Source organism: Portunus trituberculatus, chromosome 44 (genome assembly GCF_017591435.1).
Source record: "Portunus trituberculatus isolate SZX2019 chromosome 44, ASM1759143v1, whole genome shotgun sequence".
Lineage (NCBI taxonomy): Eukaryota > Metazoa > Arthropoda > Malacostraca > Decapoda > Portunidae > Portunus > Portunus trituberculatus.
The window spans coordinates 28,983,588-28,996,087 of record NC_059298.1 but is presented as its reverse complement, the minus strand read 5'-3'; the positions used below and the strand labels follow the sequence as shown (position 1 = coordinate 28,996,087).

The following is a 12,500-nucleotide window of genomic DNA, read 5'->3' as shown; positions in this document are numbered from 1 at the left end:
GTGTGTGTACACTTCTTGCGTCTACATTTCTTAGTTCGTTTACTCTCTCTCTCTCTCTCTCTCTCTCTCTCTCTCTGTGTGTGTGTGTGTGTAGTTCACTTGTAACATGCTCATAATAAATTTGATACATGTACTAACGTTACCTCTCTCTCTCTCTCTCTCATACACACCGGTGTCTCCTTCGTCAGCGTGAGCGGCAGGAAGGCATTACGGGAGCGGCTCGGGTGTCAGGGCTTCAGTTGGTACCTCAAAAACGTCTACCCGGACCTGGGCGCGCCTTCCAAACACGACTTAGCGTATGGGCAACTCCAGCAGGGTAACTTGTGTCTACAGGGCGCTGAACCTCCAAAAGCATACAAGGTAAGGACTGTGAGGACTTCTAGGCTTTATCTCAAACACTTCTGTGATTCACCTGCACTATTTTTAAAAGGCTTTCTTTGAATTTTCACCAGTTTTAAAGGTGTTATTATGGTTCTAGGGGCAGATTGACAAGATTTCTGCATTGTTAACTGAAGAAACACTCTTAAAAACCACATTAATAATCTCCGTGTCTTTGGAAAATAGTTGTGGTGACAGAGAGCAGAGAATTTCTAAATACGGACCTGAAAATCACCTTGCGGCACACCTCACAATGACTGATATAGAACTGTGGTGGTGTATCATGTGGCGTGTGACGGTGAGGGACTAGTTCGTGGCGCGGAGGTCAATCTTAGGTCTCGTAGGGATGTGTTTAGTCAATTTAGTGTACGTTAGTATGGAGGGTTGTGATTTTGAGGCCTTGCTTTTTAGTTGTAATAAGGTGCATTGAGATATTTATGGGTCTTCAAGAGTGTTTTGTGATTCTGATAATAGTTTAACCCTATCGATACTGAGACGCATTTTTACCTTTTTGGGGTATGAATAGACGATTTTATTTGTATTAGGAAAGGTCTATGGAGGACAGAAGATTAATGACCACAGTCCTCACTATGTTAATCCCAATATAAGTTTCTGAAGCTGTGTAAAAAATCACCAAATAGTAACCAGAATGAATACGGAAACGCGTCATGGTACTCAAGGGGTTAACGGGTTTTGCTGGAAATTCTTAGGCTTTACAAAAGGCATTATTATGATTGATGGTTTAACAGAGTGTGTGGAAGATGAGTTTTCAGGAGTGCTTTCGTGACTATGGTTGAAAGGTACGTGTGATTCAAGTCCCTACAGAGTTTTCCTTTATCTGTAATATGATTTCTACAACTGATCGGTTATATAAGTGTAAAATACGTATAGCTACATCATAAAGAGACTCCTACGTGCAATTCTAGTGCTTCTTTACAAGTTTCCACACGTAATTATCTTTTTACGTTATTCCTGCAGCAGTGAAGGCAGCCACACAAGGCAAGACGGATGAAAGCGACTCACACACACGCTCAGCAAATTAATCACAACACGCACGCTGGCTTTGCTTCCGCCATTAAATAAATACGACTCCTTTTTTCCTCGCCTCAATTCCCCGGAGCGCCGTGTCCTTTAAGGTGAAGCTTGTAATTATCGCTCAGTGCCACGCGCCCAAGGGAAACCAAAAAAAATAGACGCCAAAAAAGTCACTTGTAAGGAATGAAACCCATTTACGTTATGAGCGAAGCAGTGAAGCGAACGTGTGGAGCATTGAACGAAGCAACGATCCTCGCGACGCCCCTCACTTCACCTCACGGCTTGCCTCATCACCTCACTGCATCACCACACCGCAGGGAACGCTATATCTGTCATCATCATCACTTGTTGTCACCATTAAAAGTCACCATCATCCTTATTAACTCCTTCAGTAGTGTGACACATTTCTACCTTGAGATTTGTGCACGATTAGACCATTTTACTGACATTAGGACCCGTACTGTGAAACGCTTTGCTCTCTCACCACCACTGCTTTACTGCTTTCTAAGACTCCACTTGAAGCTACTCGTGTTTTTAAGAGTATTTTCATGATTCTGGGGATAAATTGGCAAGATTTCTAGTTATTTAAAAAGGAGGAACTGTCTTGAAAACCTGGCTAGTTGTCTCTGAGGCCTTGGAAAATTGTCGTAGTGAAAGGGGAAGGCCTTTCTGAATACGGTCTTAGGAAGAGTCTATGGAGGTCAGAAGATGAATGTAATCAATCCCCCACGTATAAGTTTCTGAAGCTGTATAAAATCACCAAATGGTAACCAGAATGAATATGGAGACGCGTCACGGTACTGAAGGGCTTAATACCAACAGTCACCAGCAATCACCATTATCGTGACTACTATTATTCATTAGTCACCATCACCGCCGTCAGTCACTATCACAGTCACTAACGCTGCTATCAGTCACCATTACTGCCACCCTCACCACCATTACTCACTATTACAGTCACTATAACCACTATCAGTCACTATTAGTCACCATCACCAGTCATCACTATCACCACCCTGTCAGTCACCATTAATCTCTCTCTCTCTCTCTCTCTCTCTCTCTCTCTCTCTCTCTCTCTCTGAAGGAGGTAACTAAAGATTGAAACAGAATGAAACCTACCGACTTTCCATACGACTCTCTCTCTCTCTCTCTCTCTCTCTCTCTCTCTCTCTCCACACACACACACACACACACACACACTCTTTCTTCACGCACCATTCCCACGTTTGAAGTTTATTGCTCCGTCTCGCAGTTCATTGATCCTCCGCCAGCAGATCGTCGCGCAGCTCTGCCTCCTCTGACGCGGCGTGGCATCTGTCCCCGGCAAACAGAGCGGGCAGGGCAGCAAAAGTTCCTCTCCCGAACTCCCTCGCCTGCAGCAGCTTCGAATTGACATGCGAGGCGATCCATATTCTACTTTTGCGCCTCAACTTTCATTACTTCCAAAAGGCTCTGTACTAATTGAAGTTATACGGATTTCTTGTAATATTTCTGTAGGTCTAGTGATGGATCAACTCCTCTACACTACCATGACACGTTTTTATATTTATTTTGCCTACTATATGGTGATTTCATGCAGCTTCAGAAACTCATGTGGGGATTAAAATGGTGAGGACTCTGGTCATTAATCTTCAGACCTCTATAGACCCTTTCTAATATAAATAAAATCGTCAAATCATGCAACATTCCGGCGGAGAGAAAGACAGTTAGTCAGAGGAGAGGAGTTAATAAGGCGAAAAGCTTTTGATAGTAGGAGAAAACGTCATGAAAGCCTTGCTAAATATAAATACATCTGTGACCTGTAAAATTTTTGTTGTTAAGAGAGTGAAAAGTGAAGAATAGTGGCCCCGGGTTTCCTTCCTTTAATGACATCAAGCGTGACATCAACACACGAACACCAACGCTGCTCTTTCGCTCCCATTACTTCCTTACTTCCTTTTTCAGAAATAAGATAAAAAAATCTATGCGACGCCTACCATTTGATATCGAAGCTCTGTATAAATTCAATATTCTGACTGGGACGCATTTTTACTATGAGTTTAGATATAATTAGACTCATTTATTTACATTAGAAAGGTTTTATGGAGGTCAGAAGATTAACGGCTTGAGTCTTCACGATTTTAATCCCCACATAAGTTTCTGAAGCTGTATAAAATCACCAAATAGTAAGCAGAATGAATACGAAACCGCGTCATAGCATTGAAGAGGTTAAGATATATGATTTATTTTTGTCTGATTTCGTCCTTTATACATTCATTAAACAAGGTGTTCCAAATATGTAACAGCTCCACGATTACTAGAGGTGCTCCACAGGGTTTTCTTTGTCGTTTTCTCCTTTCTAACGCGTCTTTACTATTCAACGTGTTTCACATATTGTTTCTTCCTTTCTAACTCCTCTCCACTTCCTTGCGTCACCCAACTGAGCTTCCGTTCGTGTTTCCTCCTTTCAAAATGCGTCATATGTGATGGTTAGTTACTTACCAACCTATAGGTAAGCTCATAGATACAGAACAACCACTTCCTAGCTTTCTTCCTTCATAGCATAGCAAGGGGAATCTATGATAAACCAGCAGCGCATCACATCTCAGCTCAAGCATTAGGCAACAGTCTGATTATAGGACATTTTCAGAAACGTCTTGCTTTCTCACCACGCCAATTTTTCAAGCCCCCAGAGACGACTAGCACGGTTTTAAAGGCAGTTTCTCCTTATGACATACTAGAAATCTTGCTAATCCATCGCCAGAACCATAAAAATACTCTTAACCCCTTGAGTACCATGACGCGTTTCCATATTCATTCTGCTTAATATTTGGTGATTCTATACAGATTCACAAACTCATGTGGGGGATTAAAATAGTGAAGACTGTGGCCATTAATCTTCCGACTTCAAAGAATCTTCCTAATGTCAATAAAATGGTATAATTCTGCACAAATCTCAAGCTCAAAATGCGTCCCAGTACTGAAGAGGTTAAAAATATGAGTATCTTCAACTAGAGCCTTAAAAAATAGTCGTCGTGAGAGAGCAAAGCGTTTCTGAATACGGGTCTAGGTGGTAGCCTTTTCCGGTCATTACTCCTGGCTGGTGGTCGCGGCGCTGCTTCATTGGACCAGCCATGGAGCGAGGTAAGGGGGAATCATCTGCCTCGCTGCTCATACCCGCTGACGTTACACACTCCACTACTGCTACTGATGTACAGCAAAACTTGACTCAAACACACCAAGGGAGATTCGTACGTGTTGATCATTTCCTTTGTTATATTTTCTTCTTTAGTTGCTTCTGCTCCACGTCACTTTCCATTTACTCGAAGTTTTAATCACATACATTTTCAAGGAGATGTGTGTGTGTGTGTGTATTTACCTAGTTGTAATTTTACAGGGTCTGGGCTTTATGCTCGTGTGGCCCCGTCTCCATATCTGTGTGTGTGTGTGTGTGTGTGTGTGTGTGTGTGTGTGTGTGTGTGTTTCACTGTTTGATCTGCTGCAGTCTCTGACGAGACAGCCAGACGTTACCCTACGGAACGAGCTCTGAGCTCATTATTTCCGATCTTCGGATAGGCCTGAGACCAGGCACACACCACACACCGGGACAACAATGTCACAACTCCTCGATTTACATCCCGTACCTACTCACTGCTAGGTGAACAGGGGCTACACGTGAAAAGAGACACACCCAAATATCTCCACCCGGCCGGGGAATCGAACCCCGGTCCTCTGGCTTGTGAAGCCAGCGCTCTGACCACTGAGCTACCGGGCGTGTGTGTGTTTGTGTGTGTTTGTGTGTGTGTGAGTGTGTGTGTGTGTTCCTTACAGCCTTAACCCCTTCAATACCGAGAAACATTTTTGCCTTGAGATTTGTGTACGATTAGACCTTTTTATAGACATTAGGAAGGGTCCATGAAGGTCAGAAGATTAATGGCCACAGTCTTCACTATTTCAATCCCCCAGAAGAGTTTCCGAAGCTATACAAAATCATCAAATAGTAAGCAGAATGAATATGGAAATGCGTCATGGCACTGAAGGGATTAAACAGCATTAGAACCAACATTTCCTTCCCCTCCCGACATGGAAAACCTTCCTTGGAATGGACGCAGTTGTTACAGAGTCAAAAGCAAGATCACGTGTCTAGAGAGAGAGTAAATGAGTTACGGGTCGTTGAGAAAAGAAAATTGAAAGGAAACCGTTGAATAATAGCTAAATACTTTTATAAATTATTAGGGAGACACTATATAGTTCGTCGCATTTGTCACCAGCAAGTCTTGTCTTTGTCCATTTCTACGCAGATTAAGAGGATGATATAAAAAAAAGTTAGGTTGAATACAAAAGTTAATGCAATATACCTGTACTGTAACAAGGCTCTTCATTAACCCCTTCAGTACTGGGACGCATTTTTACCTTGAGTTTTGGGTGTGATTAGACGATTTTATTGACATTAGGAAGGGTCTATGGAGGTCAGAAGATTAATGGCCAAAATCTTCACTATTTTAATCCCCACACATGAGTTTCTTAAGCTGTATAAAATCACCAAATAGTAAGTAGAATAAATATGAAAACGTGTCCTGGTACTGAAGGGGTTAAAGGAGGAAACGGAACAGAAGAAAAGCTGAAATCTGGATCAAATTACTGTTATGTGACAGGAAAGAAGGAAAGAGGTAAAATAATGTGGCTTTTAGCAATTTGTGTTGTTCTAGGGTCTCTCTCTCTCTCTCTCTCTCTCTCTCTCTCTCTCTCAACAAATTAAACCACGAACAACTGCAAAAACAACCTAAAAACTCACCTTAATACTTGCAGAAGGCGCAGAAGAGACCACACCAGGGAGACAAGCAGGCAGGGCACAGCGGGGGCGAGGCAACGGCGGCGGCAGCGGCGACGGTGACGGTGCAGGAGTGTACGTCGAGCGAGGGGGCGGGACAGCGGTGGGGACTTACGCAGGAGGGCTCAGTCACTCAAGGGGAACGATGCCTCACTGTTCTCACCTCCGACAAACGAGTGTTGCTCTACCCTTGCGCGGCTGGACCCAGGCAGGTGAGAGAGGGAGAGAGGGAAGGAGTGTAAGGGTGTGAAGCGAGGAGTAGTAGTGGTAGTAGTAGTAGTAGTGGTGATAGTAGTAGTAGTATGAGTAGGAGTAGTATAGTAGTGGTAGTGGTAGTGGTGGTAGTGGTAGTAGTAGTAGTAGTAGTAGTAGTAGTAGTAATAATAATAGGAGGAGGAGAAGGAGGAAGAGAGGAGGAGGATTAGGAGGAGGAGGAGGAGGAGGAGAAGGAGAAGGAGAAGGAGAAGGAGAAGGAGGAGAAGAACGGAGGAGGAGGAGGAGGAGGAGGAGGAGGAGGAGGAGTGGTGGTGGTGGTAGTAGTAGTAGTAGTAGTAGTAGTAGTAGTAGTAGTAGTAGTAGTAGTAGTACTAATAGTGGTAGTAGTAATAGTAGTAGAAGTGATAGTGGTACTGGTGATGGTAGCAGTAGTGATAGCAATAAAATCACTACTACCACCACCACCACCACCACCACTACTACTACTACTACTACTACTACTACTACTACTAATACTAATACTACTACTAACAATGATAATAATAACAACAACAATGAAAATACGATGCAATATTACACAAAACAATTATATGGGACTGACTATACTGTGTGTGTGTGTGTGTGTGTGTGTGTGTGTGTGTGTGTGTGTGTGTGTGTGTGTGTGTGTCCGGCAGAGGTGGCAGCGTCAGGGTCGGCGGCTGCAGCACATCGCCTCTGGTCTTTGCCTTGACTCCACCAACGCCCCGGACGCCCAAGCCCTGCCGTGCCGCGATGCCCTCTATTCACAACAGTGGGACTTCTCCGTGGAGCTTCAGGCACTTCCCACCCTCTAGAGCCGCCTTCCAACTCCTCACACTGCCAAACAAGCTCTTCCCGCAACCACTTCCAACTTTTAACACGTTTTCCATGCCTGTCAAGCTCTCACACTGCCCAACAAGCTCTTCCCGTAACTACTTTCAACTTTTCACATGTTTTCTGTCTGTCAAGCTCTCACACTGCCCAACAAGCTCTTCCCGTAACCACTTCCAAATTTTAACACGTTTTCTATGCCTTCCAACCTCTCACACTGCCAAACAAGCTCTTCCCGTAACCAATTTCAACTTTTTCACACGTTTTCTATGCCTTCCAACCCCTCACACTGTCAAACCAGCGCCTTTCATAGCCACTTTCAACTTTTCACCCACACGGTTTTCTATGTCGCAGTTTCTCAAGTCGTTTTGTAGTCCGGGAAGGAGACAATTAATCTACTGTTTTGTTTTTCTCTGGGTGTCCGAGCAAATGGTTCCTTACTGTTTTAACTTTGGATGTTAGCAAAAAAGATGACCAGGTTAAATAGTGAAGGGGTTTTAAATTGTCATTTTCCTGTATATGTAGTCACTCGGCACCTTACATTTACTTACATTCCATCTCCATCCCTTAATTCTCTTATTTTTACAAACACGACTAGTTTTCTTTTCTTTTTCTCTTCCTGCTCTTGACTAATACTTTTTTGTCTATTGTATCTCTTTACGTCACCCTAGCAGCACCCTACATTTCACATCATTCCATCTCATTAATTGTCTTCATTATCTTACAAACGTGACTCATTTTTCATCTTATTCTTCCTTATTCTGAGTCTTGCTCCTTACTTTTTTTCATCGCAGTTGCTCATTACACACATTTGATCCCCTCTATTCACTTTCTGTCTACTCTTCATTCTATAAATGTGACTTTTATAACCTATTCCTCTTCCTCTCGGTTCCTGCTATTCTCTGACCTCTGTTTTATTTTCTATTATTTAATTTATACTCTACTCTTATCTATTCTGCTTCTCATTTTACAGCACGTTACTTTTTTCAGTCTTGTCATATGTTTCTTTTTTATCTTCCTCCTTCTTTTTGCCTTATACTATAAAACTCGTATTTTCCACATTTTTTTTTCGTATTTTTCTAAGATACACGTCATTCATATTTATTCTGCCTCTTCATATCATATCCTCATCTTACCTTCTCCATCACTCATTCACGTCATGCAACTTCTATTCCTGTTCATCTCTTCTCTCATTGTCTCTCACTTTCCCATCTTCTCATAATCATCCTCGGTCTTTATCACTTGTTCCAATTCATTAATCATTTTTAGTTTATTCTCCCTTCATCCATAACCATCTTGAATCCATCCTCGTCCTTTTATACCACTCGTCCCAATTCATTAATCATTTTTAGTTTATTTCACCTTCATTCACAACCGTTTTGAATTCATCCTCGTTCCTTTTTATCATTCGTTCCATCTCTTCGTTAATTCCTATACCGTTGTTCATCCTGTCCATCCTTCCTTTCCATTACGTTGTCACTCTGTTCCACTATTTGTAAACACTTGTCATCTTTCGTTATTTGGTTGTTGTACAGTGTCATCGTGTCATCATTGGTCTCGTCGTCTTCCAAGTCATTTTTTTCTATCCCATGTATTCTGTGTTGATATTTTTGTTTCTGGATCCATGCAGCGCTATATGACCTCGTGTTGTGGCGCCTTAATTCCTTCAATACTGGGACGCATTTTTATCTTGTGTTTTTGGGTATGATTAAACGATTTTTGCTTACATTAGAAGGGTCTACGGCAGTCAGAAGATTAAGCAGCAGAATCTTCACCATTTTAATACCCACATAAGGTTTTGAAGCTGTAGAAAATCTCCAAAAAATAAGGAAATTAATATGAAAACGCGTCATGGTACTGAAGGTGTTAAAACAATCAGTCAGTCAGTCAGTCAGTCAGCCAGTCGGTTAGTCATTCAGTCTTGGATCCTGTAAGAGTATTAGAGCGTATTTCTCGTAAGACAACAATAACAACACAAATAAATACAGTCTTCCATTCCATTTGTATAGCGTTCGTTGTTGTAACTACTCAAATCACTGTATGTAGTTTATATGTATTTTCCCCCACTGATGTATGAAGAGATGTAAAGTTTTCGTGTTCTAACCATTCAGTACGTAGGTCAGTCGGTGTTCCTTGTTATAGCCTGTAGTAGTTACGCCCCTCGTCACTCAGTCACTTTGTACCTTCCGTGCCATCTGTTGGACGTGTAGAGTCATGTTCAGAAGTCAATTAACCTGCTGTATTTACTTTACTTTACTTAGGTCTGTATTTTGAAACGCTTTGCTCTCTCACCATCACTGCTTTCCAAAGGGTCTAGTTGAAGATACTCGTGTTTTTATCCTCTTCAGTACTGGGAAGCATTTTTATCTTGAGTTTTGGGTGTTTAGACGATTTTATTTACATTAGGAGTGGTCTATGGAGGTCAAAAATTAATGGCCACAGTCGTCACTATTTAAATCCCCCACGTAAGTTTCTGAAGCTGTGTAAAATCACCAAATAGTAAGCAGAATAAATATGAAAACATGTCCTGGTACTAAAGAGATTAAGAGTATTTATAGGATTCTGATTTTTAGTGTATTTAAAGAAGAAACTGTCTTGAAAACCCGGTTAGTCGTCTCTGTGGCCTTGAGAAAGCGTCGTGGTGAGAAAGTGAGCGGTTTCTAAGTACGATTGTTAGTGTCTTTCCTCAGTTCCTCAGTCTTACGTCCTCTGATCTACTTGAGCAAAATATTCAGACACTATAACTTCATATGTTGAGTAGACGAAGTTACCGAGAATTTTTATATGAATTTATCCTCTTTATGTAGAAGAGACGCAGATCAAGGACACTAATAAAAATGGAAGTGAAAAAAAAAAGTCCACTGAAAGAGCGTGTTTTCAAAGATGCGAGTCCTCAAACAGATCCAGAATTACATTGAAAAGTGACTTGATTATTCTACTGATATTTCAATAAGTATTCTGCACCACCAATCAAAACAAGCACATGGGAAGCTTACTAATCAATTATCACCTCTGAAAAAAAATATGAGGATAAACAAACAACGGAGATACCAATTTCTAAAGAGAACAGTCCGAAAGTAGTCTCAAAATTACAGTGAGAATACTTTTTAATTATTCTCGTCACATTTCAACAAGAATTCTGGATCATCAATCAAAGAAACCACACATGAAAAATTGAATCACCTTCATGGGCTGTGAAAATAGTCCTCATTAGACCCACACGATCGCCAAAGGAACCGTACCGATGCAGAAATTACCAAGACTCCACTTCAAGGTTAAGGGGAGACATTCAGGCCAGCGGAAGAAAATCTAGCTGGTTTACTGAGTTTTATACATGACTCTACCTTTCCCTCCTGTCATCCTGTAGTCACTCACTGTCATACTGTCATCTGTAAGTATCCGTCGCCTCATTGTGTTACCTGCAGTCGTCGCCCTACAATCGTCTGTCATTCTGTTGTTAGTTGTTTTGCTAGTAAAGGTGAAGAAATGTTTGGGTTGTTTTACTATCACCTGCTACGTTTAAATAAGTGTGAATTGTCCTTTAACCCTTTCAACACTGGGACATATTTTTACCTTGAGATTTGTATGCGATAAGATAATTTTATTGACATTAGGAAGGGTGTGTAGAAGTCAGAAGATTAATGGCCACAGTTTTAGTATTCTAATCCCCCACATGAGTTTCTGAAGCTGTACAAAATCACCAAACAGTAAGTAGAGTGAATATGGAAACGCGTCATGGTACTCAAGGGTTAATGGGCCTCTTATATGGGGATACTGACAATTATTTAGACATATGAAAAGGAAGGAAAAGAAAACATTATATAGGAGGCATTGTGTGAAACGTTTCGAATTAAAGAAATGAGTGAGAGTAACCAAATAAGAGCGAAATGTACTGATATGGGCATCTTAGAGGGATACTGAAGAATTATTTAGACATGAAAAGGAAGGAAAAAAGAAGACATTATAAAGGAGGCATGGTTTGAAACGTGTTGAATCTTAAAGAGTGCGAGGATTAAAGAATAAAAGTAAAATGTACGGCAATGAGCATCTTGAAAATGATTTAGATACATGAAAAGGAAGGAAAATAACCCATAATAAAGAAGGCATTACCTGAAACGTGTCAGATTTTAAAGAGTGTGAGAATAAATACTACAAATAACACTTCCACTCACCTGCTGTTACGAATCTTTCTTTCCTTCTCAGCCTCACAAGCTCCTCGTGTCCACTCACACGTTCTCTACACCACGACCCTCCCGCCGGTGACGCTGCTGGCTGGGCGCTGGATCTCCACTCCCAAAGCCCTGAAATAATGGTAATAGTAATATGTGATGGAATAATTTAGTACAAAGATAAGATAACTTTATTGTCACATTGAGACGTACAAAACATGGATCGATATTCTTTTTGGCAATGATCTCGTATTCTCTGACACTTCACTTCTATGCTTCATCTTCACTATTTCAAAGGGCTTTATCTAAATTTATCCGAGTTTTTTAAAGGTGTTTTTACGGTTCTAAAGGCAGAGTGACACGATTTCTACATTATTAGCTGTAGAAACACTCTTGAAAACCTCGCTAATCATCTCTGTGGCCTTGGAAGATAGTCGTGGTGAGAGAGCAAAGCGTTACTGAATACGGACCTTTAAAAAGACAGGGCATGAATATAAACTAGGAGTAAAAAGCACATATTTATAAAGAGACTGACTTTAAATACAGCGAGATAAGAGTTTACCATTCTGAGGAAGTATTTATTGGTTAGCTTTTAGAAATCTCCCTTTTCCTACGTATTGGAAGAGACACAGTGAGGTGTTTCCAGTCTTTCTTTGTACCAGGTTCCTTGATACGTCTCAACAATGCACAGAGGAGTGATTTGAGTCTTATATTCACCAAGTCAATGCTGCTTTCACTTGCTTCGATTAGCTAAAGATTTTGAAACTGAAGTAAAAAGACAACGATTGAGAATAAAAATAAAGTAATGTTAGAGATACTATAAAAATAATCAGACAAAATAAGTGACTAATATATGGATCATTTAACGTTAACTAGTAAATTGCTGCTCTCGCCTGTTTCCTTTAGTGTACCTTTCAATTCACGTGTAAGGCGATCAAAGAAAATATGCGACTTTTTTTTATATTTGAAGGGTAACTAGTTTATTTTGCATTCAGGAGGACCGTACATTGACCAACGCTCGATATTGCTTAATTTTAACCTCA

The 12,500-nt window shown here is 41.0% G+C and overlaps 1 protein-coding gene across 4 annotated transcripts in view; it reads left to right on the top strand.

Moving 5' to 3' along the window:
* LOC123518707 (polypeptide N-acetylgalactosaminyltransferase 14-like) overlaps positions 1–10,779 on the top strand; it is a 126,291-nt gene extending 115,512 nt beyond the window's left edge. For all 4 annotated transcript variants that reach the window (XM_045279707.1, XM_045279706.1, XM_045279705.1 and 1 more), the window contains exons 13-15: positions 189–360; positions 6,202–6,435; positions 7,114–10,779. In XM_045279707.1, coding sequence (XP_045135642.1) covers positions 189–360; positions 6,202–6,435; positions 7,114–7,272 — 565 coding nt within the window. In that variant the 3' untranslated portion in view covers positions 7,273–10,779. The remainder of the gene's footprint in view (positions 1–188; positions 361–6,201; positions 6,436–7,113) is intronic.
* The last annotated feature ends 1,721 nt before the right edge of the window (positions 10,780–12,500 follow it).